At 40.6% G+C, this 14,187-nt stretch overlaps 1 protein-coding gene across 2 annotated transcripts in view; it reads right to left on the bottom strand.

The window, feature by feature from the left end:
* Positions 1-4,318, bottom strand: part of LOC121166736 (zinc finger protein 81-like) — a 29,146-nt gene extending 24,828 nt beyond the window's left edge. For both annotated transcript variants that reach the window (XM_040995999.1, XM_040995998.1), the window contains exon 1: positions 4,117-4,318. In XM_040995999.1, coding sequence (XP_040851933.1) covers positions 4,117-4,170 — 54 coding nt within the window. In that variant the 5' untranslated portion in view covers positions 4,171-4,318. The remainder of the gene's footprint in view (positions 1-4,116) is intronic.
* Between the last annotated feature and the right edge of the window lie 9,869 nt (positions 4,319-14,187).

The raw sequence follows: 14,187 nt of genomic DNA, 5'->3' as shown, positions 1-14,187 counted from the left end.
CATATTCCAGATTCTAAAAGGAAAAAATTGTCAGCCCAGAATAACTTACCCAACAAAGCTTTCCTTTGTCTTTGAAAATGAAAGAAAATTCTTCCACAGTAAAGAAAAGCTCAAAGAATTTGCCTCTTCCAGACCTGCCTTGTAAATGATAAAAATGTTCTCTTGACAGAGAAACAGAATAGCACTTACCAAAACCAAAGGTAACCGTGCAGAATGTCCAAATAAAACAGCAAAAGAGTACTAAATCAAACTCTGAACAACCCATGGCTAAAATGACAGGACCAAATTACTACCCATCAACAGTAACTCTGAATGTAAGTAGCTTAAACTAATCAATCAAGCATCATAGATTAGCAGACTGGATCAAAAACAAAACCCATCTATCTGTTGCCTATAGGAGACACATCTCACCAACAAAGATAGTCGGAAACTGAAAGTGAAAGGATGGGAAAAAATATTTCAGGACAATGGAAAAGAAAAATGAGCGGGTATAGCCATTCTTACATCAGATAATGCAGACTTTGACGTGAGAAATATTAAAAAAAAAAAAGAGAGAGAGAGAGAGATGAAGAAGTATACCACACATATGATCACAAAGGATCCATTCAGCAAGAAGAGATCACCTTACTAGTTTCTTATGATTTCCTTTTCATCTCTAATTTTACTTGGTTTTTCTCTTGCTTTTCTTTGCTAGTCTGGCTAAAAGTTTGTTTTGCTCATCTTCTTAAAAAAATGGCTCTTTCTTGTTGCAATTTGTAGTTTTTTAGTTTCAATTCCATTTATTTTTGCTGTGATTTTTATCATTTCTTGCTTCCTGCTTTTTCTTTTTTAATAAGTCCTTGAGATGCATTATTAGATCATTTGCTTGAGATATTTCTATTTTTTGTAAGCACCTGATGTTATAAATGTCCCTTTCAATACTGTTTTTGCTACATCTCACGGGTTTTGATATTTTTTGTTTTATTTTCATTTCTTCGAAACAGCTTTTTTTTTTTCTTGTTAATTTCTTCAGTGACACATAGGTCATAAAGTAGCATTGTTTTCTTCAAGAAGGTTTTTTATTTTCTTTTTCATTTTTTCAGCAACACATTGGTCATTCAGTAGCATGTTGTTTAACTTCATGTTGTAAATTTTCTATTTTTCTTCCTGTTGTTGATTTTGTTTTGTGGTTTTTCATTTAAGCTAATGTGTAGTAACTGTGTAACAGAGACTATCATATCCAGATGCAAAGATACAATACAGTATGCATCTCTACTACCAAATTAAAGATGAACTCCTAATGAAACTGTTAAATATATCTTGACAATAAGATGTTGGACTGTCTGCCATTGTCCATGTCTGCAATGTCAGGATACTCTTAAATAGCAGAATGATGGACTTATTATTGCTCATGAAGAACTATACTATTGTAATAATACAGGGCCTGACACAATAGCCTAGTGGTTAAAGTCTTCGCCTTGAATGCACCCGGATCCCATATGGGCACCGGTTCTAATCCCAGCAGCTCCACTTCCCATCCAGCTCCCTGCTTGTGGCCTGGGAAAGCAGGTGAGGACGGCCCAAAGCCTTGGGACTCTGCACTATGTGGGAGACCTGGAAGAAGTCCCTGGCTCCTGTTTTCAGATTGGCATAGCACCGGCCGTTGCGCTTACTTGGGGAGTGAATCATCGGACAGAAGATCTTCCTCTCTGTCTCTCCTCCTCTCTGCATTTATCTGCCTTTCCAATAAAAATAAAATAAATCTTTTTTTTTTAAAGGGCAAGCTTATTTTAATGCAAAAACAATTTTGAAATCCATGCATAGTTTTTGCATAGTAGAATTTTCCATATGTTTTTGGAACCAAAATAAAGTCACTCCAGTGTTCTGCAAATGTTCTGAAGCACCCCTGCATAACTGACATAACCCAGAATGCGGACCACTTCACACCACTAAAAATGACTATCAACAGCAGATTCTGAGAAACCTACTTGCAGGAAATTTCTCTTTTAAAAGTACCTCCTTACAGAAAAGAAAGGTAGAAACATCTCTCTCCCACCTTTGCTCTCTGCCCACTCCATCCTTGGGTGTGTTTCTGTGATTTTCTCGCCTTTTAAATAAACTCGACAAAAAATCCACTCCGCCTTGTACCTGGTACCCTGCCATCCATCCATGTGGCACACTCAGTGGAGTTCCTGGCTCCTGGCTTTGGTCTGGTATAACCCCAGCCATCATGGCCATTTGGGGAGTGAACTATTGGCTACAATATCTCCCTCTCTGCCTTTCAATCAAACAAATAAATGGATCTTTTTTAAAGAATAATAAACATTAACCATGGATCCTACCAAAAACAATGTACTTACCTTAGAAGAAAATGTATATGCAAGTGGGGTTAAACAGAAAAGTTAAATCTCTGTGTTTCATAGTGTAAAGTCAACAGGTAATGGTTTCAATTGAAAAACAGAGATATTCAAGATGTCAAGAGTACTTCTTGAGCACCTGGAACCTGCAGGAAAAGGAACCTGGGAAAAACCATTTTTGTTCTCTTTTTAAGATTTATTTATTTATGCATGGAAACGCCGATCAGATTTACAGAAAAAAGGAAAGACAGAGAGAAACATCTTCCATCCACTGCTTCACCCCCAAAATGGCTTCAACAGCTAGAGCTGAACCTATCCGAAGCCAGGAGCCTCTTCCTGTCTCCCATTCAGGCAGAGGGCCCAAGGCTTTGGGCCATCCTCCACTGCTTTCCCAGACCACAAACTGGGAGCTAGATGGGAAGTGGAGCAGCCAGGACAAGAACCAGCATCCACCCATGTGGGATGTGTGTGCTTGCAGGTAAAGGATTAGCCAATTAAGCCATTGCACCAGAGCTAAGAACTATTTTTCTAACAAGAAATCTGAAACTACTTGATACTTCACACAACTTTTAAACAAAACTAAAAACCAACTGAAAATTATCAAGTGGCCAAAAGTATTCACCCAAATATAGAATGATAAAGGGTTATTAATCTTACTATTTTTAAGATACATAAGGTAAGATAAACATTTTAGCAGAAAAGGAGGGGGAAAGTCCCAAACAGAAATAAATTACCATCCATAACACGTATACATGTGGGGGAGGAGGGAAGCAGTTCCAGGCAAGAAAGAAAAAAAAAAAAAAAGAAAGAAAAGAAAAGGAACGCACAGCATCTTCAGTTTGTGAAAGTCATATTACCAGAAAAGAACTTATTTCAAAAATTTTTGTGCCAAAATAAATCAACGTTTTAGTTTTAGTTTCCTCGAATATTTTAAAGCAGCCTCTGCTCTGGTTTGGATCTTCATTTGGGTGTCTCCCCAAGGCCAAAGACTTAGTCTTTGAAGTCCTATGTTAACGCTGCTAAGAAGAAGGAAATTTAATCCAGTTGTGGTGTTTAGAGGGGTCTTTGGGAAGTGAATGGATTAGGCTTAACTGTGCTGGCTTAGAAAGGAGCGCAGTAGATAAGGACAATCAGATCAGTGTGCTTCTCCCTGCCCATGTGATGATTCACATCAAGTAAGGACTAGGCCAGCAAGAATGTCCTCATCAGAACCCCAACCAGTAGGGATATCTGTTGGACTGTGAATCTCCAGAACCATGAGCTAAAAAACAAAATCTGGGGCCTGGCACTGAGGCCTAGCAGCTAAAGTCCTTGCTTTGAACACGCCAGGATCCCATATGAGTGGCGTTTCTAATGCCGGTGGGTCCACTTCCCATCCAGCCCCCTGCTTGTGGCCTGGGAAAGCAGTCAATGACGGCCCAAAGCCTTGGGACCCTGCACCCATGTGGGAGAGCAGGAAGAGCTCCTGTCTCCTGGCTTCAGATCAGCGCAGCACCAGCCATTGTGGTCACTTGGGGAGTGAATTATTGGATGGAAGATTTTCCTGTTTATCTCTCCTCCTCTCTGTATATCTGTCTTTCCAATAAGAATAAATTTTTTTTAGAAATCTGTTTTTTCTTTAAAGTTAGTTTTCTCTTTCTTTCTCTTATTTCATTGCAGTGATTTAAAGCTAACTAAGACATCCCTGTACAAATTAAAAAAAAAAACGAGATCATCTCTTTTCTTTAAGCTTTGGAGTGCTAGAATGAATTTGTTCTTCTGGGCACTCCTTTCTCCTCACCTCACAGGTGTTGCCATGTTCCCTTGGTTGGGGGGCTTCTGTATGAGCTGCCATACTCCCACTGGACCTCAGCCCTGGGCTCTCCTGCCAACAACTCCGCTCTTTCAGGATGGTGAAGTCCAGTGGGTCTGTAGACTCAAACAGAGGAAGGTCCTGCAGCCTTCACTGTGGGGTCTGACCTTGTGACTCAGCAGAACCTCCAAGACACCTAGAAAGACAACATCCACAAGATCAGTCATGAAACACTCACTGCACAAACACTTCTTGGGGCATCAAAGCGCACTTCACATCACCCAACCTGCTGGAGGAAACAAAAATCTAGGAAACATCTGTTAATTAAAATGGAATATGACAGACATTGTGAGCTTTGGGTTATGATTAATAAAGGTGGGCAGTTTCTCAAAATGTAAACCACAGAGAAATGAAAACATGTATCTGCTTTATACATAAATATTCTATAGCAGCATTATTCATAGCAAACACAAGTAGAAACAATCTAAATGTTCTTCAACTGAAATGGGTAAGAAAAAATTTGGTATGCCCATATAATAGAATATTATTTGGCAGCAAAAAAAAATACTGATACCTGTTACAGCATGAAGTAAACCTAAAGCCATTCACCTAAGTGGAAGAAACCAATCACAAAAATATCACATGCTCATATTTGATGATTTCAAGTCAATCAAATGTCCACAATAGGCAAATCCACAGACAGAAAGTAGATTCATGGTTGCCAGGGTTAGGGGCTATGGAATGGCATAAGTGGTGAACATCTGCTAATAAAACAAGTTTTCTTTTGGGGATATTTCAAAGGTTCTAAAATTGTACTACGATAATGGCTGCACGACCCTGTGAATACTAAAAACCACCAAACAGTATATAATTTGCACTTTCTAAAAAGAATTTCCTATGTGCTATTTTTATTTGAAAAGGCAGTGTTACAGAAAGACAAGAGAAGAGGAAATAAATTTTCCATCCACTGATTTAATCCCTCAAAAGGCTGCAACTGCTGACTCTGGGCCAGCTAGAAGCCAGGAGCCAGGAGCCAGGAGTTGGCATGCAAGGACTTGAGGACTTGGGCTGTCTTCTGTCATTTTCCCAGGTACATCATTAGCAAGGAACTGGATGAGAAGTGCAGCAGCTGGACCTCAAACCAGCATACATATAGGATGCCGGCATCATACTGGAGGCTTAGCCGATTGAGCCACAGCCTCTTTATTTTTACTTAAAAAAAAAAAAGATTTATTTTACTTTTATTTGAAAGGCAGAGAGAGAGAGATCTCCCATCCTCTGGTTCAATTCCCAAATAGCTGCAACAGCCAAAGCTGAGCCAATCAATCTGAATTTTGGGAACCAGGGGTTTCCTCTGAGTCTCCTATGATGATGCAGGGCCCCCCAAGGATATGAGCTATTCTGCATTGATTTTTCCGGCCATAAGTAGGGAGCTGGATCAGAAGTAGACCAGCCAGGACTCTAACTGGTGCCCATATGAGATGCTGGCACTGTAGGCAAACACTTAACCTACTATGCCATGGGACCAACCCTCATTTTTATTTAAATGTCTTTCTTTTTCTTAAGCTTTATTTTTTATTTTTTATTGCAAAGTCAGATATACAGACAGGAGGAGAGACAAGGAAGATTTTCTGTCTGCTGATTCATTCACTAAAAAGTCGCAATGGCCAGAGCTGAGCTTATCCAAAGCCAGGAGCCAGGAACCTCCTCCAGGTCTCCCACACGGTGCAGGGTCCCAAGGCTTTGGGCCGTCCTCGACTGCTTTCCCAGACCACAAGCAGGGAGCTGGATGGGAAGTGGGGCTGCCAGAACTAGAACTGGCACTGATATGGGATTCCAGCGTGCTCAAGGCAAGGACTTTAGCTGCTAGACCACAGCGCCGGGCCCGAAATGTCTTTATTTTTCAAATAAAAATAAATATAATTGGAGATGAATTCAGGCAAAAATATTCAAAATAGAAAAAATCCAGAACTAAGCAAAATAGAAACAAAAATCAGAAAGCAGTAATTAAGAAAAACAAAACCTTAAATAAAATGAAGCAAATACTACAATATAGAGTTTAAAGAAAGCAAGAGCTAGTCCCTTGAAATCATCAGTGTTAACTATAACCCCTTAGCAAGCAAGATAATGAACAAAATTCACACATACACACTCACATTGACGCAACAGTTAAGCTGCTGCTTCCGATGCCGGCATCCTGATATTGTGGTGCAAAATTCAAGTCTCAGCTATATCAGGACAGTCTTCCGCTAGCGTATACCTGGAGAGGCAGCAGGTGATGGTTCAACTGCTTGGACCCTGTCACTCACGTAGGAGATTTAGATTGAGTTTCAGGCTCCTAGCTTTGGACTGGCTGCTGCAGGCATTTGAGGAGTAAACAAGTGGATGGAAGCTTCTCTTTTCATGTATCTATCTGCCAACATCTGCCTCAACGCCACCCACCACACCCCCCTGCCATGTCTCTGACTCTGTCTCTTTGCCCTCCAAGTTAAAATTAAAAAAAAAAAAAGAAAAGAAAATAGGGGCGGGCATTGTGGAGCAGTGGATTAAGCCACATCACCTGGATGCCTGCAGGCATCTGGTGAGTGAACTAGCAGATGCAAAACTCTCTCCCTCCTTTCTGTCGCCCCCCCATTACACCTTTTCAAGTAGAAAATACTGTTAAAATAAACAAAAATATGTATTTCAAATTATATATCATCTATGTACACATAAACATTTATTTATTTTATTTATAAGTATACAGTTGAATTGTGGGAGGAAAAGAATCATTCTTGATAGGGGATGGCTTAAAGCAGTTATTGTGGAATATTATGATTAACTATGCCAACATGTATTTTTAAAAGGATTTATTTATTTTAACTGGAAAGGTAGATTTATAGAAAGAAGGAGAGAAAGATCTTCCATCTGTTGGTTCACGCTCCAAATGGCCACAACGGCTGGAGTTGAATCAATACAAAGTCAAAAGCCAGGAGCCTCTTCCAGGTCTCCCACACAAGTGCAGAGTCCCAAGGACTTGGGCCATGCTCTATTGTTTTGCCAGACCACAAGCAGGGAGCTGGATAGGAAGTGGAACAACCAGGACATGAACCAGCACCTACATGGGATGCCGGCACTTTCAGGTGAAGGATTAGCCTATTGAGCCACCACAACATTATGCCAATAGCAACATATTTTAATTTGATGTAAAACAAATGATTCCCTGGCAAAATGTAAATTAACAAAGTAAACACAAGAAAAATATATGGGGGAAAAAAGATTAAACTAAGACGTGTAGAACATCCTCCCTCGCCCCCACACACAAAACTGATATTAATGCATCAAACACAAATAGGATAATAACCCTGCAGGGTAGGACAATAAGGTGGACAGCCTACACATGACCTCAGGACTAGATGAATCACAGTGATTCCTGCTCTAGGTTTGCCCTCTAATATATCACTAAAAATATCAGAGAAGCTTACTACTTAAAGCCATCAATAGATGGAAAAACAGAACACAGAAGAGGAGAAAGAAGCTTCCAACTAATTCTGAGGCCAGTAAAATCAGACAAGTATATTACAAAAAAGAGGAAACTATACACCAATATCTCTCTTGCATTTAGAAGCAAAACGTTAAAAAAAAAAAAAAAGTATTAGCTAATCAGTTCCTGCAATATATCCAAAGATTTATATGCCACCACTAAGGGAGGTTTCTTTTAGGAATATAAGGCTGGTTCAACATTGAAAAATCAATTGGTATAACCTCCATACTAACAGGCTAAATAAGAAAAATCTCAAGGTCATCAAGAAAAGCCACTGTAATCAAAAGACCAGGAAAAAGGTGACCTAACAGAACATGAAACCATTTTGGAAAACGCCCAGAGCAGTCTAGCCAAACACTAATGAGATACATATGCCTTTTAAACTTCCATCAAACACTCTGCAAGACACACCATAAAACACCTCTGTGGCTGGAAATCACACACTAGAAATTAGTAACAGAAATACTGGCGAATCTCCAATACCTGAAAATTAATACATTTCTACACAATTCACAGACCAAAGAAGAAATGCACTGAGAGACAATGAAAATATAACATACAAAAATGTGTAATTTGTGGGATGCAGATAGAGCAGTGCTGAGAAGACAACTTACGATGCTAAACTTCTGCATTAGAAGGCAGGGTTTCAATGAACAAAGTAAGCTTCCACCTTAACATAAATGAAAAAGAAGAGCAAAGGAAATCCAACACAAGAAATAAAGAGCAGAGCCAGGTGTTTGTTCTAGTGGTTAACATACCAACTGGGATGCACACACTCTACATCAGAGTGCCCGGGTTGGAGACCCAGCTTTGGCTCTCAATTCTAGCTCCTACTTCCACGTTCCTGTGGGTGATGGCTGCACCGATTGGGTCTCAGCCACCCTGTGGGGAATCCGGATTGAGTTTGGGGGTTCCTGGCTTCATCCTGTGTGATTCCCTGAATGTGGTAGGCATTTGGGAACGTTTTCATTTTCTCTCTCGTCTCTCTCTTGTGTCTCTCTCTCTCTCTCTCTCTCTCTCTCTTAGAAAAGCAGAGGAGAAAACATGTTTAAAAAGATCAACAAAACTGATAATCCTGTATTGAAACTAACAAAACTAAAAAGACAAATACTACCAACATCATAAATGAAGAGATGTAACTTCACATCTTTCAGCAATGAAAATAATAGTAAGAAAATACCACAGCGTTATACACACAACTGCAATAAAAGCGGAACGGAGGCTTGTGGCATTGCAAGTAAAGCAGCCCATGCAGGCACCGATTCAAGTTCCATCTGTTCCATTGCTGATCCAGCTCTCTACTGATGTGCCTGGGAAAGCAGCAAAAGATGACTCAAGTGCTTGGGCCTCTACTGTCCATGTGGGAGACCCAGAAGAAGCTTGGCTTTGGGCAGGCCCAACACTGGCTGTTGCAGCTGTTTGAGGAGTGAGCCAGCAGATGGAAGATTCTATCTCTGTTCCCCACATACCCTGTAACTCTACTTTTCAAATAAATAAATGAATCTTAAAAAAAATCCACCAAGATGAAATGTTCCAATTCCTTATAAAATGCAAACTACCATGACTCATCCACTGTCAAATAGATAATATGGAAAGGCATTAAATAGATCATCTCAATGGTTATATTACTACAAAAAGCTTCCAAACGGAAATTATCAGTCCCAGATGGCTTCACTGGAGACATCTATCAAGCATGAAAAGAAAAATCCCCACTAACTTTACACAATGTGTTCCAGAACACAGAAAAACGAAGCCCCGAACTCATTGAGTCCAGTAAAACCAGGCAAATACATTACCAAACAAAACCAGGAAACTTTATACCAATATCTTTTGTTTTTTTTTGTTTTTTTTTTTTAGTTTATTTTTTTTTTATTTTTTTTTGTAGTACAATTTTTTTTTAATTATTATTATTTTTTTTTATTGTTGCTTACATTATATTATGTAGTACAGTTTTATAGGCGCTGGGGATCCCCCCCACCCCTCCCATACCCCTCCCCCCATGGTGGATTCCTCCACCTTGTTGCATAACCATAGTTCAAGTTCAGTTGAGATTCATTGCTTGCAAACACATGCCTAGCATAAAGTTCAGCGTCTGACCTTAGAGGCACAACTTAAAACAAAAGCATCATCAAATTAATTCTTGCAATATATCCAAAGAACTGTATGCCACAACTAAGTGGGTTTCTTTTAGGGATGTAAGGTTGGTTCAACATTGAAAAATCAATCAGTATAACCTCTATGCTAACAGGCCTTAGCAAGAAAAAACTCAAGGTCATATAAATTCATACAGTGCAAGAAAATTCAATATTAGTAAAGCTATAACTCACAGGAAATCAGGAACAGAGGCAAACTGAACACAGAACATCTGTATAAAGAAGAGAGAGAAATAAAAAAGCTACCTCTAATTAACAGTGTAAGGGTGAGAGGCTGAATGTTTCACCCTTAAGATGGGGAACAATGCAAGGATGCCCACTGTCACTCAATATAACATGCACTAAGTATGCACCCAAAATTCCAAAACCCCAAACTTGCTGAGCACTAATGTGATGCCTAAATAGAAAATCACACACTGACTTCTTTCCTAAGACTGGCCACAGTCACGGGCCCAGTGTAGTGGCCTAGCAGCTAAAGTCCTCACCTTGAATGTGCTGGGATCCCATATGGGTGCTGGTTCTAATCCCGGCAGCCCCGCTTCCCATCCAGCTCCCTGCTTGTGGCCTGGGAAAGCAGTCAAGGCCCAAAGCCTTGGGACCCTGCACCCGCATGGGAGACCTGGAGGAAGCTCCTGGCTCCTAGCTTCAGATCAGCACAGCTCTGGCCGTTGTGCTCACTTGGGGAGTGAATCATCAGATGGAAGATCTTCCTCTCTGTCTCTCCTCCTCTCTGTATATCTGCCTTTCCAATAAAAACAAATAAATCTTTTAAAAAAAAAAGACTGGCCACAGTCTTAATGCAGGTGCACTAAAAATATTGAATAAAATTATCTTTGGGCTATGTGTCTATGCTGGATATGGAACATAAATGAATTTCATTTTTAGACTTGGGGCCTTTCCCAACATATCTCATTTTATACACATAGACACACATATGCAAATATTCCCAAATCATTACAATTTCAAAATCTGAAACACTTCCATTCCCAAGCATTTTGAATATGAGATATTCTCTGTATTGGAACTGAAATTTCTAGCCAGTGTAAAGGTTAAAAAAAAAAGAAAGAGACAAAGTACATAGATTGCAGAGGAAGAAATAAACACTTTTCCTGTTTGTATATGACATGATTGTTCACGAAAAAACAAACAACAGAATATACCCAAAACAAAGATGTTAAAAAGAAATACTTGATTTGATCAAAACTGTAGGACAAAAGATCAATGCAAAAATATTTAACTGTACAAAAGCAGCAAACATGTGGAAACCAAAATTTAAGACAGCTACTTGAAGCCACTCCAAAAAAGACTAAAAAGATTAAGTACTTAGGCGCAAACTTAAAAAAAAAAGAGAACTTGTATACTGAAAATTACAATCACTACTAAGAGAAATCAAAAATCTAGCTAGACACACTGTGTGTACAGATTAAAAGACTTGACGCATTTAAGAAGTAAATTCTTCCCAAGTTGTTTATACCAGTAAAGGATTAACAAAATTCCTAACAAGATTCCCAGCAAGATGTTTTATAGATAGAAACAAAAATGATTCTGAAATGTATATGAAAAGGCTAAGAAAAAGAATGAAGCTGGAGGGCCACTGCAACAGCCCAACTGACTTAACCTCCCCCTGCAAGCATCAGGATCCTATATAGGGGCCGGTTTATGTCCCAGCTGTTGCACTTCCCATCCAGTTCCCTGCTTGTGGCCTGGGAAAGCCGTTGAGGACAGCCCATAAGCCTTGGGACTCTGCACCCACATGGGGGAACCCGAGTAGGAGGAGGCTTCTGGCTCCTGGCTTCAGATCCACACAGCTCTGGCCATTGCAGCAACTTGGGGAGTGAATCAGCCAACAGAAGATCTTTCTCTCTGTCTCTCCTTTTTTCTGGAAATCTACCTTTCCAATAAAAATAAATAAATCTTTAAAAAAGAACGAAGTGGGAGAAATAACTCCATGAGATTCCAAGACATATGCAGCCATTGTCACCAAGCTAACATGGAAACACAAGCAAGGGTTAGTGTGGCTGCACTTGGCTCAACGGAACAGAACAGAGAACTCTGAGCGCCTGTGCAAGTACCGCCTGTTTATTTCTGACAAACGTGAAAGTCAATTGAAGAAGGATAGTCTTTTCAACCAACGATGCTTAAAACTACAGGACATCCATTAGTGCATAAACACACTTAGATGTGTCACACTTCTTACAAAAATGAACTCACAACGCTTCACTGTTGGCAGTAAGGAGGCATGAATCAAACAGTAGAGAATTTCTGTCTTTTTTTCTCAGAAATGGGAGGAGCAGATAGGAAAGTAATAAATTTTTGAATGGCATAATGGCAACCAGATAATTAGGTGTCATTTTGAGTTCTACACAGGGGATTTTTAAAAATTCATCACAGACTAGGCCATCAGTATCTTCCAATTTCAAGGGATAAGAGCCTCTTGTAGGCATTTCCTGACACAGAAAACTAAGCTTACAAATCCACCAAACAGGGAAACTTTTGGAAACTAAAACACACTTCTAAGCAACTCCTAGGCAAATAACAAATTATTTCTTCTAGAAAGAAATAAGAGAAAGGAAGAAAGAAAGAAAGAAAGAATATAGAAAGAAAGAGAGAGAGAGAAAGAAAAGAAAGAAAAAAGAAAGAAAGAAAGAAAGAAAGAAAGAAAGAAAGAAAGAAAGAAAGAAAAAAAGAAAGAAAGAAAGGAAGGAAGGAAGGAAGAAATCTGAAACACAATGCATCAAACCCAGTGGCTCCTAGAGTGAACTTTAAGACCTTACCATCGAAACGAGGGGGTAAAAAAAAAGCCAGCAAAATGATGAGACAATCCTCCAACTCCAGTAAGACAAACGATTCCCTCCCTGACCACATACAATCCCCCAGAACTCACCCTCCCAGGTCGTCCGTCATTGAACCTAGAATCCTCTTGACAATTATTAAGCCGTGGCTGGGAACCGCAGCCGCTTCCGGTCACCCGCTCGAGCACCGCCCCTTCTCGAGGTTTGGGGCTTTTCATGGGGCGGGGGGTAGGGAAGAGGAGGAGAAGGTCTACGCATGCGCAATGCCATTTACGAAGCCGGCCGGGCAAGTATATCAGGAGATGTTGCGGACTCTGTAAGTTGGACCTTCCTTGTTCCTTAGCAACGTTACCAGGCGTGGAACATGGCTGCGCCCAGTTCGCGCTTCCCCAAGGGATAACGCCATGTTGGAGGAGTGTCCATTCGCTACCGGGAATGAGAACTCTCAACTCCGGGAGAAAGGGGCGGAGCTGTGCCGTTGGCTGCGGAGAGCAGGGGTGGGGACATTTCTGCTGGCCGATTTACTGGGGAAAAGAGAACTGTGGATCTGGCTTATGTAAACACGATTCAGAAAAGCTTTAGAGTCTTCTGGTAAAACTCTGACGCCGGCGGCATTTCCTGGCCCATACCACGGGTTGGGAAGGGGGGGAGTCAGGCTGTTTCGTGGAACATTCCACGAAGGAAGAAGGGAGGAAAATCAGCTCTTGTAAGATGCAAAGGGAGAAGTCGGAATGTCAGATCCCCCCCCACACACACACACACCTGATATGCCTGTGGAATTTGAATACTCCCATAACGTACCTTAGCTCGCATTCTGCCTACACCAACTAAAATAAAAGTATTTAGCAATGATAATTTTTGAGGTATCCTTAGTTTAATGCAGTGTGGCCAATCAATACATCTTGAGAACACTTTATCAGTTTCACTTCATAATTAAGTCGTGCCCTTATTTTGCAAATGTACATTTTGCAAATGTAACTGCAATACAAAACTTGTACTCTGCAGTCTGTTCTTTCTCCCTTGTCATCTTCACTGCAGACATTCTGGAGATTTCCCTTCTCCTCGGGAGGAGTTCACAGTGTCAGAATGGGAAGGGGCAGTTCGACCCTGGACCTGGGACTGCCTACTTCACCCTTCAAACCAGGTTCAAATATCTGTTTCAGGGAGTCCTCCTAAATGAGACATAAGGTTTCATGTCCTGAAGCCTTTTTGAACCTTCTGTTGGGAGAAAGATGGAAGTACTGCAAAAAGCTCCTGGGGAGTGAAAAAATAAATTCTGCCAGGCGGAAGCTGGGAGGGAGCCTGAAGATTCATCCAGGTTTGCCATGTGGGTGCAGAGGCCTAAGAAATTCAGTCATCCTCTGCTGCTTTCCCAAGTCATAAGTAGGTAGCTGGATCAGAAGTGGAGAATCCAGGAGATGAACAGAGGACTTTACGGGATGCCAGCGTTGTTACTGCCACCTTAACTTGCTGCACCACAATCTTGGCTCAAATGTGCTGAACTTCAAGTTCCATATGCAGTTACCACCGCAGGGCCAGGCCAGACCTATTTCATGGACCTTGTACAGTCAATGGACTGGACATTCCCCAA

Source organism: Ochotona curzoniae, unplaced genomic scaffold, assembly GCF_017591425.1.
Source record: "Ochotona curzoniae isolate NIBS_2020 unplaced genomic scaffold, NIBS_Ocur_1.0 patch216, whole genome shotgun sequence".
Lineage (NCBI taxonomy): Eukaryota > Metazoa > Chordata > Mammalia > Lagomorpha > Ochotonidae > Ochotona > Ochotona curzoniae.
This window is presented reverse-complemented; position numbering and strand designations above follow the sequence as displayed.